The following is an 18,276-nucleotide window of genomic DNA, read 5'->3' as shown; positions in this document are numbered from 1 at the left end:
GCAGAATATACAACACCAGATTTCATTCTTTGTTTAACTAAGTAACAAACTAGGCCATATTAGAATGTGATACAATGTATCAATTTTAAAATTCATGTAACTGTGGAGCACAACACCAATAATCTACCTTTTAAACCCTTCACTCCAGGACTGGTTGGCCCACTAGCATGTGTACTAACTAAACTAGAAGCAGTCTGCAGGTTAGTAGCTTGTGAACTATTTAAAGCAGCATCAGTGTTATTAGAGGATGCCAGAATATCTTGACCGGTTGCTGTATTATCTTGTGAGCTAGCTAAACTAGAATTGGAGGCAGGGTTAGTAGCTGAAGCTGCGATATGTAAATAAAGCAACAAAAATGATAAGCATGTAGACTTCTAAAGCTAAATATATATATTTTATTAAACATACTGTGAAATCATTAATATTCGTGGGGGACTTATTTCCGTGGATTTCGTGGTTGAGTCAATCCACGAAATTTAATCCCAACGAACAAGTAAAATTCCCATTCATTTTATGTTCAAAGGTTGAAATCCACGAATTCTTAACCCAACGAAATTGCCAATTTGACCAAAACCACGAAATTTCATGCCCACGAAATTAAATGATTTTACAGTATTGTATGTGAGTATACTAAGTATGGTGGAACACATTGTATGATTATTTACTTTACGAAACCATATTCCCTTCAATTTCAAATTAATGTAATAGTCAGTTAATCCTGATTTATGAAATAAATATGCAAACTAAACCAGATGATACATTTTAATGTGAAATAGTGAACTCCTCAATATTCATGAGGGGGGATCATTTTCTTAGATTTCATGGTTGTGTTAGTTTATGAAATCAAATCCCAATAAAAATTTATTATATCTTAATCTCTGATATCCACAAATTCAAATGCCAAACAATTAAGACATTTTGGGAAAAAAATATGTCAATTACATTAAATTATTTCACAATCATCGTGCAAAGTTCACTTATTCGCTTTACACTGGAATTACCAGTTTTCCCTTTTTTCTGCCTCATTTCTAAAACCAATAGATCTAATTGGAACTTTAAAATGCAGCTATGCAAAGGCATGTACAATTCTTTGAAAATCTGAAAACTTAATTTCTACAAATTTATTCTAGCTTGATTGTGATGGAAGATTCAAGCTTCCTTGAACCATTCTCAAGTCCACTTCCAGGAATAACCAGTACTGGTGTCATATGAGAAGGCTTGATTGTGAACCCCAGTTAAGCTTGAAACCAAGACCCTCTGGTTGAGCGACAACACCTTAGCCATTAGACCACTACTCCCTTTAAACCTAAAATCAACCCCTTACTCCTATAAATGCATTTTCCACAAGGAATCAAGCTTAACTTTTTAAAAGAATGAAATAATCTGAAAGTTGTTTTAAAATTGCAAATTTTTACATTTTTAATGAAATTTAGAAGGAAAGGGCTTTTAAGATTTACTTTGGCTGGGCCATGAAGTACCTATGTACATACAAACATTGTATAGACTTTAAACAGTAACAGTATTAATATTTTATCAGACAGAACTTACAAACTATAAAACTTTGATAACTCTTAAGAGCCTCAGTCTTTCATGTCATGAAATCTAGCATTCAGCTATCTGATGGGTTTAACTCTTACCCTGCTAAGTTTCCATAACGAACTTGTCCGTCTTTCAATTTAGACTGTACCATTAACTGTTAAAAGGGGTGCTTACTAAAAAGATACTGACTGAATGGCAAACAGAGCAGACCATGATCTTGATTTGCACTTGTTGCAAAGGCAGAATTACTTGCCACCAGCAGGCTAAGGGTTAAAACAAAAAATTCTTCTACACTTGTTTATCCAAAATATCATGGAAATCTTCATATATAGACAAAGCAAAATTTTAGTGCATATAAAATGATCATGAAATAACATGGTAACATTTTGAAAAACAAATCAAAATTTTATAAGCTGAATATATTAACTAAAGATTTGTTTTCGAACAATACATTTTTAGTCATATAACAAAAACATCAGAATCTTCAAAGTGCTTTTAAACTATGAATACAAGAGAATGAAGAAGATTTTGGAAAACTGGTGAAGCAAATAAAATGGATAGTATAAAGTGAAAATATAAGCAAAATATGAAAAATTCTGCAAAAGAGAATACAATTCAATTCTAATACAGCAGATGACCTATGCAACACTTTGAAAAATAATTCAAAGTCCTATCTGCTAAATATTGCAAATAACATTTATAATGTGATATCTGTGATATAATTATGAAATGTATACAATATAAATCTGCATAAGATGACAGGTTACATATAATAATAGTAGTATTGGGACATTCTGCATCTCCCCTCTGCTAATTTAAACATAAAAACAGCCAAAATCACACTTCTGATTTCCAGTAAAAAAGATAGAAAAGGCAACTCTATTTTTCTTTAAATTTATAAAGTTCTACATCCATAAATCAAGTTTATATTTCTACACATTAAACTTCACTATTTGAAATTAAGCATCTGTAATAGATACATGGGTTGGGAGAGATTTTGTTCCCCCGGGTAAAAATCAGAGGATCTTGTGAAAATACCAGTGTGAAGCTGAAATCTCACACTCTTGCAGATGTGCTACATGCATATTCACATGATGGCATCCCAATGACCAGGTGTCTGTTCTCCATTGCAAGATACATACAGAAACTGCTATTTTTAGCTTGCATGCTTGCTAGCCTTCTACATGCACATTACCTTCTGGGGTCACTTTATTGCCCCTTGACAGGCTGAAAGTACTTCCAAATTTTCCCTTCCTTGAGGAGTTAGTAGATTCTAATGACCACAAAGCATTTGTTAATCAGAAATTATGTTAAAGACTGTTCTGTGGATACAGAAGCTGTTATAATTATTATGTAATAGTAAATTAAAGAGATAGTTTTAATGATAGACAAGAGGACCATGATGGTCCTGAATCGCTCACCTGTCCCCACATGAACTGAGTATGACGTCGTTTATTCTGACCAATTTTCATGAGGATCCACTGAAAAATATGACCTCTAGAGAGGTCACAAGGTATCTCTATTATTTGACATAATGACCTAGTTTCTGAAGGCATGTAGCCCAGTTTTGTATTTGACCTAGATATCATCAAGGTTAACATTCTCACCAATTTTCATGAAGATCTCATGAAAAATATGGCCTCCAGAGAGGTCACAAGGTTTTTCTATTTTTAGACTTACTGACCTAGTTTTTGACCGCACGTAACCCAGTTATGAACTTGACCTAGATATCACCAAGGTGAACATTCTCACCAATTTTCATGAAGATCCATTGAAAAATATGGCCTCTAGACAGGTCAAAAGGTTTTTCTCTGTTTAGACCTAGTGTCCTAGTTTTTGACCGCATGTGACCCAGTTTCGAACTTGACCTAGATATCATCAAGATGAACATTCAGACCAACCTTCATACAGATCCCATAAAAAATATGGCCTTTAGAGAGGTCACAAGGTTTTTCTATTATTTGACCTACTGACCTAGTTTTTGACGGTACATGACCCAGTTTCGAACTTGACATAGATATCATCAAGGTGAACATTCTGACCAATTTTCATGAAGATCTTGTGAAATATATGGCCTCTAGAGAGGTCACAAGGTTTTCTATTTTTAGATCTACTGACCTAGTTTTTGACCGCACGTGACCCAGTTTCGAACTTGACCTAGATATCATCAAGGTGAACATTCTGACCAATTTTCATAAAGACCCCATGAAAAATGTGTCCTCTAGAGTGGTCACAAGCAAAAGTTTACGCACGGACGCAAGGACGGACGACGGACGCTGCACGATCACAAAAGCTCACCTTGTCACTTTGTGACAGGTGAGCTAAAAAACAACGTACAAGAGATTGGGTAATATTTGCAATCACTTGAGATGTGATATTCCTACAGTCAACATTATGTCAAATAATTATATAATCAGCTATGAGTTGCAAATTAAAAACAAGAGGGTCATGATAATCCTGAATCACTCACCTGAGTAATATGAGCCACATGTTTCAAATGGCAAATTGATGCTAAAATATTAGAAAGTAGGTCAGTAGGTCATATTCATGGTCACTGAAAATCAGTTTTAAGATTGGTGTGCAGAACTGTACATGTCATCCAAATTTCAAGGTCATCAGGTAATTATAATTAAACAGTCTAGGAAATATGTTCTGATAATTTTTGAAGTATTTATTCCTATATATCTCATATAACAAGTGACCCTCTTTTCACCCCAGGGGCATAATTTGAACAATCTTGTTAGAGATCCACTAGGCAATGCTATATACCAAATATCAAAGGCCTAGGTCTTCAACTTTCCAGAAAAGAAGATTTTTATTTTTTTCCCTATATAAGTCTAAGTTAAATTTGGGAACCCCAGGGCAGGGCCACTTTTCACCCCTAGGGCATAATTTGAACAATTTTGGTAGAGGACCATAAGGCAATGAAACATACCAAATATCAAATGCTTAGGCTTTGCAGTTTCAGGCAAGAAGATTTTTAAAGTTTTTTCCTATATAAGTCTATGTAAAACTTGAAACCCCCTGGGGCAGGGCCTCTTTTAATCCCAGGGGCATAAATTGAACAATCTTGGTAGAGGACCACAAGGCAATGCTTCATACCAAATATCAAAGGCCTAGGTCTTGCGGTTTCAGACAAGAAGATTTTTGAAGTTTTTTCCAATACAAGTCTATGTAAAACTTGGGACCCCCTGGGATGGGGCCTCTTTCCATCCCAGGGGCACAATCTGAACAATCTTCATAGAGGACCAGTAGATAATGTTACACGCCAAATATCAAGGCTATACGCCTTGTGGTTTTGGACAAGAAGATTTTTTAAAGTTTTTTCTTTTGGTTGCCATGGCAACCAGAGTTCTGCATGGAATTCAATTCTTTGAACAACTTTAAAAGCGGGCCACCCAAGGATAATTCCTGTGAAGTTTGGTGTAATTCTGCCCAGTCGTTTTCAAGAAGATTTTTTTAGAAAATGTTGATGGACACACGACAGACGATACACAACAGAAATTGAGCGGTCACAAAAGCTCACCATGAGTCTTTGGCTCAGGTGAGCTAATAAGGCAAAAAGAATGATGAATACTAAATTGCAAAATAACTGCAATGCCAATTCTATAGCACATACAGTGAAAATCTGAAGCATACCCAATCTATAGTACATACAGTTAGACAAAAGAGAATGAACATAAATCATAAGTAATGATAAAGCATCTATTGGACAAAAAAAAATTAGTTAAAGTTTAGTATAAATTGACATTAGTGCAATTAAATAGATACAATTACAATAAAATCCTCAAATGTTAATATTTCAAGTTTAGAAATGTGTATACCTTGTACATCTTGTTCATTTCTCTCTATCCAAGCCTCTGGAAATAAAAACAATGTGATATGTTTTGCAGAGTTTAAAGTCACACAAAAACGTTTTGCATCATACATCAAGGTTCTAACATTACTGATTCAAGAAGATCTAAGATGCCCTTTTAGAATTTTTTTTGTCACAGGTGTGGTAACCAAGGTTAAACCTGATACATGTACCACTTTGGACACCACCCTTTTCACAGGTGTGGTCATCAAGACCTGAAGTGACCACTTGGATATTATCTGCACCACTGGTGGTCACCTAGGTAAGACCACTTTCTGACATAATTTAAGCCACTGGCAGTTACCCAGGTAGAAACACTGTTTTTTTGCAAGCAATTTATGTGACTTGAAATGAAAGAAATCTAAAGCCTAAGAGGGATTTCCAAACCAGTGCAGGGCAAGTGATTCAAAGTCAGCGAACTGGATCACTTAGCTACAGAGACAAGAGTAAATTATGTGAATATAACCAGGTAACCTGTCATTCTATCACAATTTCTTACAAGCAATTTTTTTCTGCAAGTGATGAACAGCTTCACTTTAAGAAAAAGAGTTTGAGTACAAATGAGTTTAATTATAAGAACTTATCAATACTGGTCAACATTTACCACAATATTAAACCCTGATATGATCAAATGTAGATAAAGCATGCTTATGCTGGTGTCATCACTTGTCTGCAAGTGCTGGACAATATGTAAGAAAAGATTTATAGTTCAGACTTTCTAAGTACATAAAGGCCTATAATTCTGCCAAAATGCAAATAAGAGTTATGGTTCTTGGTCTACATAGTCCCCTAATGATGATGAACAAGTTTGCAAAGTTTCAAAGCTGTAACTCTTACAGTTTTGAGAAAAGGTGGACCTATGCAAAAATTTTAACCAATGCCTACAATCAAGTGACAAAAATACCTTGCAGATCTTTTTAAAAAATCAGATGAGCTAAAAAATGACATTTGTCATGTGGTTACTTTACCTTTAGATGCATTGGACCTAAGAGAAACAGCACTGCCCATAGGATGTTCAGTTTTCTTCAAAATTGAAGTTGGCTGTGCCTCCTGGTCTGCCATCTTTGCAGGACTTGCCCCCTTTCCAAGCTTCTGCTCAACATGATCTTTCTTGATTCTCTTTGCCTCTGAAGTGCTTACTTGAGGATCTCCAGAACTTGCCTGTGGGCCAGGAATCTCAGACTGTGGGTCCTGCATAAGACAGATATTAAGGTATAAAAAATTTGTCCTGCATGTAAATATAACATCATATGGAAGTTGAGTAGTGTATATGATGTAATAGATGACAAGAAGCAACATCTTAATTTGAAATGAGGTAAATACATCTAGGGATATCAGTTTCAAGGAAAGTATAAAAACCAATTTCACCAATAATTCTAAGAAGAACGGGACATAATTAACAAGAGCTGTCCGTAAGACAGCCAAGCTCGACTATTCGAAATATTGACCCAGAAGCAGGAAAATATTACCCAAAAAAGTTAAATATCAAAAGAGTTTTAAGTTCAAAAGTGGGAATAATTTGACCAAAATGCATATCAGTTATGGGACTTGCTGCTATCAACTAGTTTTATAACCCCGAAGGCACATGAGAAGTTTCAATTCCATATCTGCATTAGTTTTGGAGATAGAAACTTGCATGTAAAACTTTAACCAGAATTTTCAAAGTCCAAAAGGGGGCATAATTTGCCCAAAATACATGCCAGAGTTATGGGACTTGATCCAGTGAGGTTAGTAATTGATCTAGAAAAAGAAAAAATAAGTTTCAAATCTATATGCATTTTAGTAATAGCTGTATGTACTTGCACGCAAAACTTTAACCAGAATTTGCTAAGTCCAAAAGGGGGCATAATTTGGCCAAAATGAAGGTCAGAGTTATGGGACTTGATCCTATCAACTAGTTTTATAACCCCGAAGACACATGTGAAGTTTCAAATCAATATCTGTATTAGTTTTGGAGATAATAACTTGCATGTAAAACTTTAACCAAAATTTTCTAAGTCTAAAAGAGGGCATAATTTGCTCAAAAAACATGTCAGAGTTATGGGACTTGACCCAGTGAGGTTGGTAATTGATGTAGAAAAAGAAAAAATAAGTTTCAAATCTATATGCCTTTTAGAAATAGTTGTATGTACTTGCACGCAAAACTTTAACCAGAATTTTCTAAGTCCAAAAGGGGGCATAATTTGGCCAAAATGAAAGTCAGAGTTATGGGACTTGCTGCTATCAACTAGTTTTATAACCCCGAAGACACATGTGGAGTTTCAAATCAATATCTGCATTAGTTTTGGAGATAGTAACTTGCATGTAAAACTTTAACCAAAATTTTCTAAGTCCAAAAGGGGGCATAATTTGCTCAAAATACATGTCAGAGTTATGGGACTTGACCCAGAGAGGTTGGTAATTGACCTAGAAAAAGAAGAAATAAGTTTCAAAGCTATATGCCTTTCATTGATGACTGTATGTACTTGCATGCAAAAACTTAACCAAGGTGTGACGCCGACGCCGACGCCGACGCCAGGGTGAGTAGAATAGCTAGACTATTCTTCGAATAGTCGAGCTAATAAAATATTGGTCTGGAGTCATGGACCCTTTAGCATGTGACATGTGGAACAAATATCTCAAGACAGAAGAAAAAACAAATTAAGTCTTATTCAAGAAATATTGTTGCCTGGATATAAAATCTCCAGCAGTACTTAGGTAGACAAGTACCCTCCAATAAACATTTCAAACATAAATATCACCAAGCAACTGAGTACAGCATCTGATTATCAATTTAATATCCTTTAACAATCTAATTAACATCTTATTATCATTTGGTCTTTACAAATTTATCTTTAATACTCTATTGAAGTACTAACCTTGCCAGTAAAATCTTTGATGTTTTCATCGGCAGCAGATCTGACAGATACCTGAGAACCTTGGACTTCCTCAGGTATATTTTCATCTAAAATAAAAAATATTAGATTACTGTTGAGTATACTGCTTCTTGGCTGTGAAGTACATTATCTAGTAGCCCTTGTTACCATGAACATGCTAGAAACTAGACCATGAAATGTTCATTTCAAGATATTTAATAAGTAAAATAATATCATTTTCAAAGTACCATTTGACAACAATACTGAAGATATTCAGAATCTTGTAAAATGGTGTATAAACTGTCTAAGTAATGTATTAAATATATACACTACTGTTAATAATATATGCTGACATAATGATGTACAACACATTTCAGGCAATCTTACATTTTATATACTGTATACTCCTTATTAACACCCACAGGGGCATTAAATTTTGCAAAATTGGGGTTATTATGACAGCCCTCAAAAAGTTTGGCTTTATAAAAACATGTTTTAGAAAATATAAACTGTAAATCTAACTTATAACAACTATTATAAGCATTATCATAATACTGGTATTTACTTACGACCTAAATTACCTTATTTTTTAAGCTTATTAAGTGGAGGATGTTCATTAGAGAATATATCAGCCGCGCCATGACAAAACCAACATAGTGCATTTGCGACCAGCATGGATCCAGACCATCCTGTGCATCCTGCAGTCTGGTCAGGATCCATGCAGTTCACTTTCAACGCCTATTGCAATTCTTGTGTCAATTAATGCAGTTAACCAATATTACGCCAAGGTGACAAAATTTATCAATTTCAACTTACTGGTTACTTCTTCTACTTTTGTTGATATAGTAGGTGCTTTTGACTTTTTTTTGACTGCTGGAGACGGGGCTGTCTTCTTCTTCTTCACCTTTTCCCTTGATGCCATCCTGACCAGCAGGATTCTACAACAAGAAAGATGATAAAATATGTATTCATACTAACCGTGTCAGTACATAAAGCAAACTCTGCTATTATTGTGCTTAATTGTGTTCTATGCCTCTAAAGGACAAATTTTATTTGACGAGTCAGTGATTTTTCTACTGATTTGGGAATGGGACTGGAACCTTTACAATAATTGGGGAAAAATGCGTCATTAAATGTCTGAATGTCTAAATTACTGGTAGGAATTGTTAAAAAAGTTGTTTTTTTTAATCAAAAAGATACATTTAAGAAAAAAATGGTCATGATATTAAATGCACTGAGTTAGCATACTGTTTTGTGTTTCAAATGTTTACGTGAAACAGTCTTGGTTGGAAAAGCAAAAAGAAAAAAATATTTTTTCACGTTAGGAATTTAGCTTTGAAATTGGAAAAAAAAAAACATACTGGTACTATAGCGATTGGGATTGGGGGTCAAATTTGGCACTGAAATAGCCAGAAAAAAACACTGAAAGTAAAGTGCATGTTATATTCAAATATTTTGAATATGCAGTTTTTCAACCACATACATTTAATGTCAGCTTCTTCATACTGCTCCTAATATTGTAAGAAATATAATGAATCTTAGTTAAATTATACCAGTCCAGAGAACAAAGATGGTCTGTCTACACTTCAATATTATGCTTCTAAATCAAGATTAGTTTTGTAAACTTACCAAAGAATTTACAAATTTTGTCGCTTGATGCCCATGAGTCCAAGTAAGTCAGTGAAAAGTGTTTGACAGAATACAGGAAAGTATCACAAAATTAGTGACACAATTTTCATGAAAATTATTACCTTTTTACATGGTCAAAGTAACATATCTGGAGCACAAGTATCAGACCTGGGACAATATGACCAGACTGATAAAACCACTTGTTTACATCCTAAATTAGTCCAAATTGAAAAATACGCACTAACCAGGCTGGTAACATTGCCCGATCGGGCTTATGACACAAAAAGTAATATTAAGTCACAAGCCCGATCGGGCACTGTTACCAGCCTGCTAACGTACAGTCATTATTTTTTGTCCCAGGTCCAATACTGTACAGTGCTTTAGGGTATAGCGGATAGCTAACTAATTTTTTCTGCATTCCAATTCAAAGAAATGAAAATAGTAGGTTTTTCTTTCAGTATATCAGGCAGAAAACATCTATTCTTCTTAAAACATTCAGCTTTTCATAGAAATTCATGTGTTTTTTCTCTCCAAGCCATTGTTTACATATGAGCTGATTTAGGGTGTACAGGATAGTTTTGGTCATTTTTTCCATTATTAGCTTAAAATCCACATCTTAACAAACTTTCCAAGATTTCTTTACTATAGATCAGAAAAATAATGTATTCTCTCTTCAAAAACATTCAGCTTTTTAAATTACTATTAAATACTTCTCATTCACCGACGTTTTTTACACATACACTGATTTAGTCTATAGGGGATAGCTTTATTTTACATTTGATGACATACGAAAAATAACACAACAAGCAAATATTTAAAATGTATGTCATAATGTCTGTTTGGATGCCAGTAAAAGAATGATATGAAAATTTATACAATAATTCAAGTCTAAATATAAAATTTATCAATCTATCCTCTATACCCAAAATTCGCTATACCCTAAAGCACTGTACTCGTCCCTGTGATCTGAAGTTTTGCTGCAATGACTGGCTACACTGTTTTTAGTAGAAAAAAAAAACTGGAAAAATTCCAATCTGGACACTAGAAATACAGATCTTAGGCTATACTATCCTGGACTAAAATTAAAAGGCAGTCTATTTGGCAATTTTGGGGATGTCGTTTATTTTTCGATTTCATGCATGACTTTGACGACGATTAATGTCGAAATTGTCATGCTATGTAAGACAATTTAAGCGATCAAGAAATGGTGGTAATTTTTTTGTAAATGTTTTACCTTTAGATATAAGCAAACTTTTTAATCAACAAACTACGTGTTGACTAATTGGCCGCCATTTGTAAACAACTCCACAGTTACTTAATGACGTCATCATAATATGTGTACTGTCTTTGCAGCTTCCGGTCTAAATCAACTTTCGGTTTCGTTTTGCAGACGACAAACCATGACATTTGTTTTGTTAGACTTTTATGCACAAAGTGATAGTGTTAAATATTGTGGTCACACTTCGTCCGTTAATTTGTGTGCACACCCTTCTTTTTCCTCTACGATTTTTTTTTCAAGATTTTATTTCAATGTTTACTTTCAGTGATTTTTTTTTGCCCATTTGGGAAAAGGTCCGGTACCGGATAAATTGGGGAAAATAGCGGGGTTTTACTCAGATTGGGAATTTTTATAGTGAATTAATAACATCATTAGAATGCTTCTTCCTTAATTCCATGTAAATAGCATCAAACAAACTGTTTGAATGGTTAAATCATGGTGAATGTCAATGTAACTAAGTTTTCCTTCCAATCTGACTAAAGTACATCTCCTATAGGAGAGATCGCCGTGACGTCACGCGTTAACATCTGTTTATCTGGTGGTTGGCAAAACAAATGATTTTAACACCGTTTGCGTATTGAATCAGAATTTTTAATTTTTAATAACTTTTTTGCTCATTTATGGATTTTCAAAATTCAAAAAGATTTGAAATACTAACAATCTTCATATTTTTGTATCCAAATATCTTTTTTCAATGAATAACCGTTTTAAATGACATATAATTTTAAAAGCGGCGTAGTGATTTTCACAACCTTTAGAAAAACAGTGTAAGTTAAGCGTTCATAATTAATCCATTTTATTTCGAAATAACAATTAAAAGTAATCAATAAATTGCTTGTTTTATAACCTTTCCATTGATCAAAAAATTATTTATGTAATTTGTGTTTTAAGAAAGTTTAGACCGTTAGAAAAACATCACTGTTTACAAAAAACATGGACGGTCGGCTTCTGCCCACCCGATCACTGTCTTATCAGTTCTAAAAATAGAATTTGTATACAAACACGATCTCTCCTATTACGCTACGCATAGGATCTGACAACGAGCTATTCATGGCCTCGTTCTGACAACCCTTCCGCTAGCCAATCAAAAGCTACCTTACAATATCCTGCAAGCTTTAAAAGCCGTGGGTTTTGATATCAACAATTTTTATGTTGAAAGATGTCAGATAGCCGGTTAGCTCAGTCGGTAGGGCACTTGCTTTGTAAATGAGAGGTCCCGGGTTCGAGCCCTGGATTAACTGCAAATTTTTCTTACTCTTTGACATTCGAACAAGTTGTCTGGTTGGTTCAAACAAAAATAGATTTGCGAAAATAAAAATAGCAATATTGGAAATCCAAAATATACAGAAGACGAATGTGAATGGGTCGTTCTCAGATCTTCGTTTAGAAGATCAAGTACTTTAGTCAGATTGGTTTTCCTTCTGCAGTCATCAACATAATTTGGTCATTTGGGGAATTTTTGGATGATAATTGGGAAAAATATTGCATTTTTAGCTCGACTATTCATAAAATAGTAGAGCTATTGGACTCGCCCATGTGTCCGCGTCCACGTCCCGATTTGGTTAAGTTTTTGTTTGTAAGCTGGTATCTCAGCAACCACTTGTGGGAATGGATTGAAACTTCACACACTTATTTACTGTGATAAACTGACTTACATTGCACAGGTTCCATAACTCTATTTTGCTTTTTTACAAAATTATGCCCCTTTTTCGACTTAGAATTTTTTGGTTAAGGTTTTGTATGTGAGCTGGTATCTTGGTACTCACTAATGGGAATAGATTGAAACTTCACACACTTGTTCACTGTCATGATCTGACATGCACGAAGCAGGTCCCATAACTTTATTTTGCTTTTTTACTAAATTATGCCCCTTTTTCAACATAGAAATTTTTGGTTAACCCTTACAGAAGCAAGCCTCTGTGGCGTACATGCTGCGTATTTGCTGTGTATATGCCGCGAACACAGTAGTACGCCAGAGGAGTACATTTTACCTACACCGCATGCCGCGTACATGCCGTGTACTATTTCGACGAGTACACAGCATGTACGCAGGAGGTCACTAGTACACTTCAAGTACGCAGCACAGACTCTGAAAATTTAAGGAGTACACTGCATGTACGCAGGAGGGACTTGTACAAGAAAATAGTACACTGCATGTACACCGCAGATACTTTGAAATTTGTGCAGTACACTTCATATACGCGGGAAAGACTTGTACAATTTCTTTTGGCATTTATACTTAGTTTTTTTTTATAAGTTAAAGTCTGAAGTAAACTTCATATACGCGGGAGGGACTTCATGCAGGAAGGATTTGTACATTTTTTTTTTTTTGGAAGCAAGAACTTGATTTCCGAGTAACTTTTATCTTAATAGCATAGAATAGTTCAGATTACCGGTATTCTGAACAATAAAACTTTGCCAAACTATTTGCAATGTTCAATTGTGAAGCTTACATCTTAGTGATTTCTGAGCTGCACCTTGCATGCAGTGTAAAAATATATTCTTTTTCATTTTGAATTAATCCTGGAGCTTTCTAACATGGATAATTGAAAAGCCTTATTTGAACTTCGTTGCATTACATTTTGTAATACATGAAATAATTACCAAGATAATGCCTCAACAGCGCCCGAATGAGAAGAATTAATAGCTCTCACTGTTATTTGAATACTCTTAAGCAAAACACCACTCTATCATGTTTTATAAAGGCTTTAATGCTCATTATGTTAACTCATTAAGGCCTCACCAAATTAAAAAGTTGTTTATCGGATTTGCCGCTCATATATTTTCAGAACGTTTTTGGCTAATTGCGCTTGCCCCATTGGAAAAAATCAATCCAAAATTTTTTGGTGTGCTACTTTTTACGGACGTAAAAGTGTATAAATGCTTATATAATTCCAGTCCTAGATTGTTCTCAGATGGATTTTAATCAAAATAAATACATACTACGCACACATCGTCTATAATAAATCATAACACTTATATTTAGTTGCATTAAAGTTGTTTCCCTTGATGCAGTTACGCCATTTTCTTCAAATGTTTACCAAATTACATGCTACAAAAATTGATTTATTTCATTGAAAAGTGGATGAAGAAAAGCATACTAATTTATTTGATAACATCAATCTACATTATTTTGGTAAGGGTAAATACTTATTGATGCATGTCACTTATCTTTTTTCTGTTTTTTTCTGTCCAAATGATCAGCATTTGCATACGAAAGTTGGTGGGGTAAGGAATTTACATTATCACAGCAGTTTCGCCACAAGAGTACACAGCATGTATGCAGCAGGAGTACACAGCATGTACGCCGCAGGACTTGGGCCAGGAGTACACAGCATGTACGCCGCAGGAGTACACAGCATGTACGCCGCAGGAGTACACAGCATGTACGCCGCAGGGGTAGTACACCGCAGGCTCATTTGCATGTGAAAAGTGTATGTGCCGCGTACATGCTGCGTACTATTTCTCGCATACTAAATTCCTCCAGCGTACATCCTGTGTACTATGTAGTCCACAGCATGTACGCAGCAAGTAGTACGCGGCAGAGCTCATTTGCATGTCAAAAGTGTACTACAAACGTACTATCGGTGTATGTGCGGTGTATATCCTGCGTACTATTGATTTCAGTACACATCATGTACGCATCATATACGCTGTATGTACACAGCAAGAGTACGCAGCAGGCCTTTTTCTTCTGTAAGGGTTTTGACACAATAAACGCGCGTGGTGCATTCATTTTTCAATGTAATCGCTTCAAATTTTCAACACCGCTTGAGAACTAATACAGTTTGAGTTCTATAACAATTTTAATAAGATATCGACAGGAATGTAGGCAAAATTCTTTAAAAACGATCAGATTTTCATATAATGTTTTGTAAAATTTCAAACAGCGCGATCTTGATTATTTACTTCTTTCTTAAAGGAAATAAACGGTACATACTATGGTAATAAAATTCAGACTCTTGACCAGAATGTACAAAAAACACAATTAAAAAATCTTAAATAATGAAAAAGCGGCAGCAATTTAAATACATGGAGTAAAACGATTTTTGGCAAACAGATTTCTGTTAGCACGGCAGAATAGGTTACGTGACCTCGTGAACGTAAATAGAAATGTGGTTTTAAAATAAAGCAGTATGATGTTGTTGCGGATTTTAATAAGTTTTAAATTATTCATAGTACATGTATTTTTTGACACAACACTTTGTTAAATATTCTTTTCAAACAATAATGTAAATTCCTTGAGGGCAAATAGGTCACAGAGCTGGCTGTCGACTATCATCGTTCACGACACATTTACATGTCAGTTTATTCGGGATATTGCACATTCGCTTTTAAAAAAAGATAAAGAAAAAACTTTTTTATTGATTTCTTCTCAACAATTTAAGGAATCGAGAAAGTACGATCAGACAGTGATGTGTCACATGGCGCGAAAACATGACGTAATGCCATGACAATCTCGGGCAACTATACCGCTTTGATCTCCACTTCAGATGCCATAATAACCGACACACTTCTTTTAGCTCTTAGAGGGGGTGTTAATTGATGATGAAAACAAGGCTAATTACTTAGTTTATCATCAGAATAATTACCGATAATTATTAATGTTTTTTTTTTTTCACTTTTAACACGGGTCGACGTCGGGTGGATGATGATTATTGTGTCCATATTTTGGGACACTTTTCAAAATAATTATTTTTCGGGGTAACAGATTGCTACAGTCTTCCATTTTTGAGTCGGCTAAACGCTGAAAGCGTTTGACGAGTCCTTGCTATCGCCCAATTTCTCATTCACATTAAATGGCCTCACAACACAGCGAATTGATGTAGTTCCATTAGATTGTCTTTAATTTCAAAGAGTTCATTGATCGGATGAAGTTCAGTTATGTCAGTCCCATTTGCTATGACCAATATACGATGCAATCTGTCAAATTTATGAAGTGTATTTGTGCAATACTCGAATAAAGCCACGTATTTTCTTCCGCGGTAACTCATTAAGCATAAACACGCATAATGAATCTGCAGGATTTGGTAATACATTTGCGCATATGATTATGGTGACTAATTTTATGCCCTTTTGTCACAAAATAGCAAATATAATGTTCACAAATTCAAATAAAAACTGCATATTAATTTATTAGCCAAATTGTCCATTTGTTACCCTGTCCGTTTCAAAAAATAATCTTTAAAATCATTGCGCAAATAACATTTATTGCGCTGTGCATTTCATGAATTGCGCAGGCTTACCAAGCTTGCGTAACATCCAGCGAAAGACAAAATATAGTTCCAGAACATACTGCTAGTATTTTATTGAGTCGAGTACCTCTGAAAGCATTGAAATGTCTCTTATCAAAGAGTTTACCACATCGATGAAATTAAATTATGACAGCTTCATTTTAAATGACCCGAATAAGATATGTGCAGTACGTTAATTCTTCCGCGAGACTTCACGGATGAATCCTAACTACATTCTGGGCACTTGTCGGCTAACACGTGACCTGTTTATAACAACGCTTCTACGATTTTGCGTTTGAAAATACGGACTCGGTTTACCGAAAAAGTACTACGAAGATAGGCCAGATAAAAATTATGCAAAATCGCTAGTAACGTCTATAACTTTGTTCTAAATCGTAACCTTTCTGGAATTTTGACTGGTTCGGATAATTTACTTACGATTCAGGTCGCAAAAAATGAAACCGTCACCCATTCATGATGACACATGGGTTGAATTTTGCAGTCAGTAAGCGGATAAATTGTCAGGAGAAGAAGCTCTTACTGGTTTGTTTAATTACTACTGATCTTAAAAATGATTTTATTTCTTATTTTTCAAGAAATTAACGATTGGCGAAACATTAAATTGTATTTTCTTGTAGTTTTCGAAAACGAAAGTAGATCGTCTATGTTAGACTGCTTTGACAAAACGAAACAACTTTTTTATGAAATGATTTAAATAAGAGGTAATTTCACCATAAACTTCAATGACAGATACTGCCAACTGCTGCTTAACTGTCTTCATATCATCACAATTTGTAAAACATATTGTTGAAACTGGAGATTTTGGGGGTATTAAGAAAAGTGTACGTATCCGGATATAATATTTTGGGTTAATATTGAGCTGTTTTATGAAATTTTAACATTCAAGTCTGTCTACATGAATCAAAATGAATAATTGAAAGTGCATGGACTTGGGGACTTCTGACATGGTTTTGAAGAGGTTAACAGGACTGAAATAGAATAAATGATGGTTTTAACTAAAAAAGAACTGCATTTATTAATGTCGGTTTTCTTTTCCGAAACTGGTAGCTAGTCCAAGTAACTTCCCTTAGTTTCCAGTGCGCAATTTTCCTGTCAGTGTAAACATTCATGACACTATATATTGACACTCAGCAACATTTACATATCTTTAAACGCAAAAGTAAGTATACTTTAAATTCAAATCACTTATGATATGATTGAACAATACCTAATGTATGACACGTAGTCATGGACAGTATCTTAGTGTCAGCTGTCCAGTTGTAGTTTGTACTTTCAACATTTTTATTTTTGCGAACCACTCTTCAATTTTAGAGAAATATATTGGTTTTAAATACTTGTATAATGTCAATCAAAGTCTTACTAGGCATCAATTGAATGTCCATTTCATCTATTGTAACAAAATCTCTGTTCTGTTGGGAAAAAAGAAACTAAAAAACAAACTGAAACTGGTAGACTATACTAGTCTACCAGTACATCAATCATTAGCCGACTCTCAGACCCTTCAGGTCTTTGATTAATTATTTTAGAAATAAGTCCTGTTTCTTTGAGTCATATGAAGTTATGACGTCTACAACATCACAATTTATGTGATAGAATTGGAGGTCCACTAAAGTCTGAGCAGCTCTCCTAGATTTCAGCAGTTGGTGGACCTGCTGAAAAAAGTTAAGGTCGAGGCCTGGAGAGTCTTGAAAAGTCAGGTTTTAGATGGGATTTACAGGCTTTTCCCTAGCCCAAAAAAGGTGGTTAATTTACCACTTTTCGAGGTCCATGTCCCCCTTTTCTTAGCAAAGGGGGGCATGAGTTTTCCCAAAAAAACAATTTTTCAAATTAATTAAAAGTTAATTTCAATCAATTTAAACTATT

At 34.7% G+C, this 18,276-nt stretch overlaps 1 protein-coding gene across 9 annotated transcripts in view; it reads right to left on the bottom strand.

The window, feature by feature from the left end:
• LOC123566477 (uncharacterized) overlaps positions 1–11,236 on the bottom strand; it is a 93,161-nt gene extending 81,925 nt beyond the window's left edge. For 5 of the 9 annotated variants that reach the window (XM_053549799.1, XM_053549800.1, XM_053549801.1 and 2 more), the window contains exons 1-7: positions 11,114–11,236; positions 9,067–9,188; positions 8,254–8,339; positions 6,364–6,586; positions 5,364–5,399; positions 2,735–2,812; positions 128–328 (exon numbers count right to left, since the gene is read on the bottom strand). In XM_053549799.1, coding sequence (XP_053405774.1) covers positions 128–328; positions 2,735–2,812; positions 5,364–5,399; positions 6,364–6,586; positions 8,254–8,339; positions 9,067–9,172 — 730 coding nt within the window. In that variant the 5' untranslated portion in view covers positions 9,173–9,188; positions 11,114–11,236. The remainder of the gene's footprint in view (positions 1–127; positions 329–2,734; positions 2,813–5,363; positions 5,400–6,363; positions 6,587–8,253; positions 8,340–9,066; positions 9,189–11,113) is intronic. The other 4 variants (XM_053549805.1, XM_053549806.1, XM_053549804.1 and 1 more) reach the window with 3 other exon arrangements.
• Positions 11,237–18,276: the final 7,040 nt, after the last annotated feature.

The sequence above is a fragment of the Mercenaria mercenaria genome, chromosome 8, assembly GCF_021730395.1.
Source record: "Mercenaria mercenaria strain notata chromosome 8, MADL_Memer_1, whole genome shotgun sequence".
Taxonomy (NCBI): domain Eukaryota; kingdom Metazoa; phylum Mollusca; class Bivalvia; order Venerida; family Veneridae; genus Mercenaria; species Mercenaria mercenaria.
Note: the sequence above shows the minus strand (reverse complement) of the source record. Positions and strands in the feature narration are given on the sequence as shown.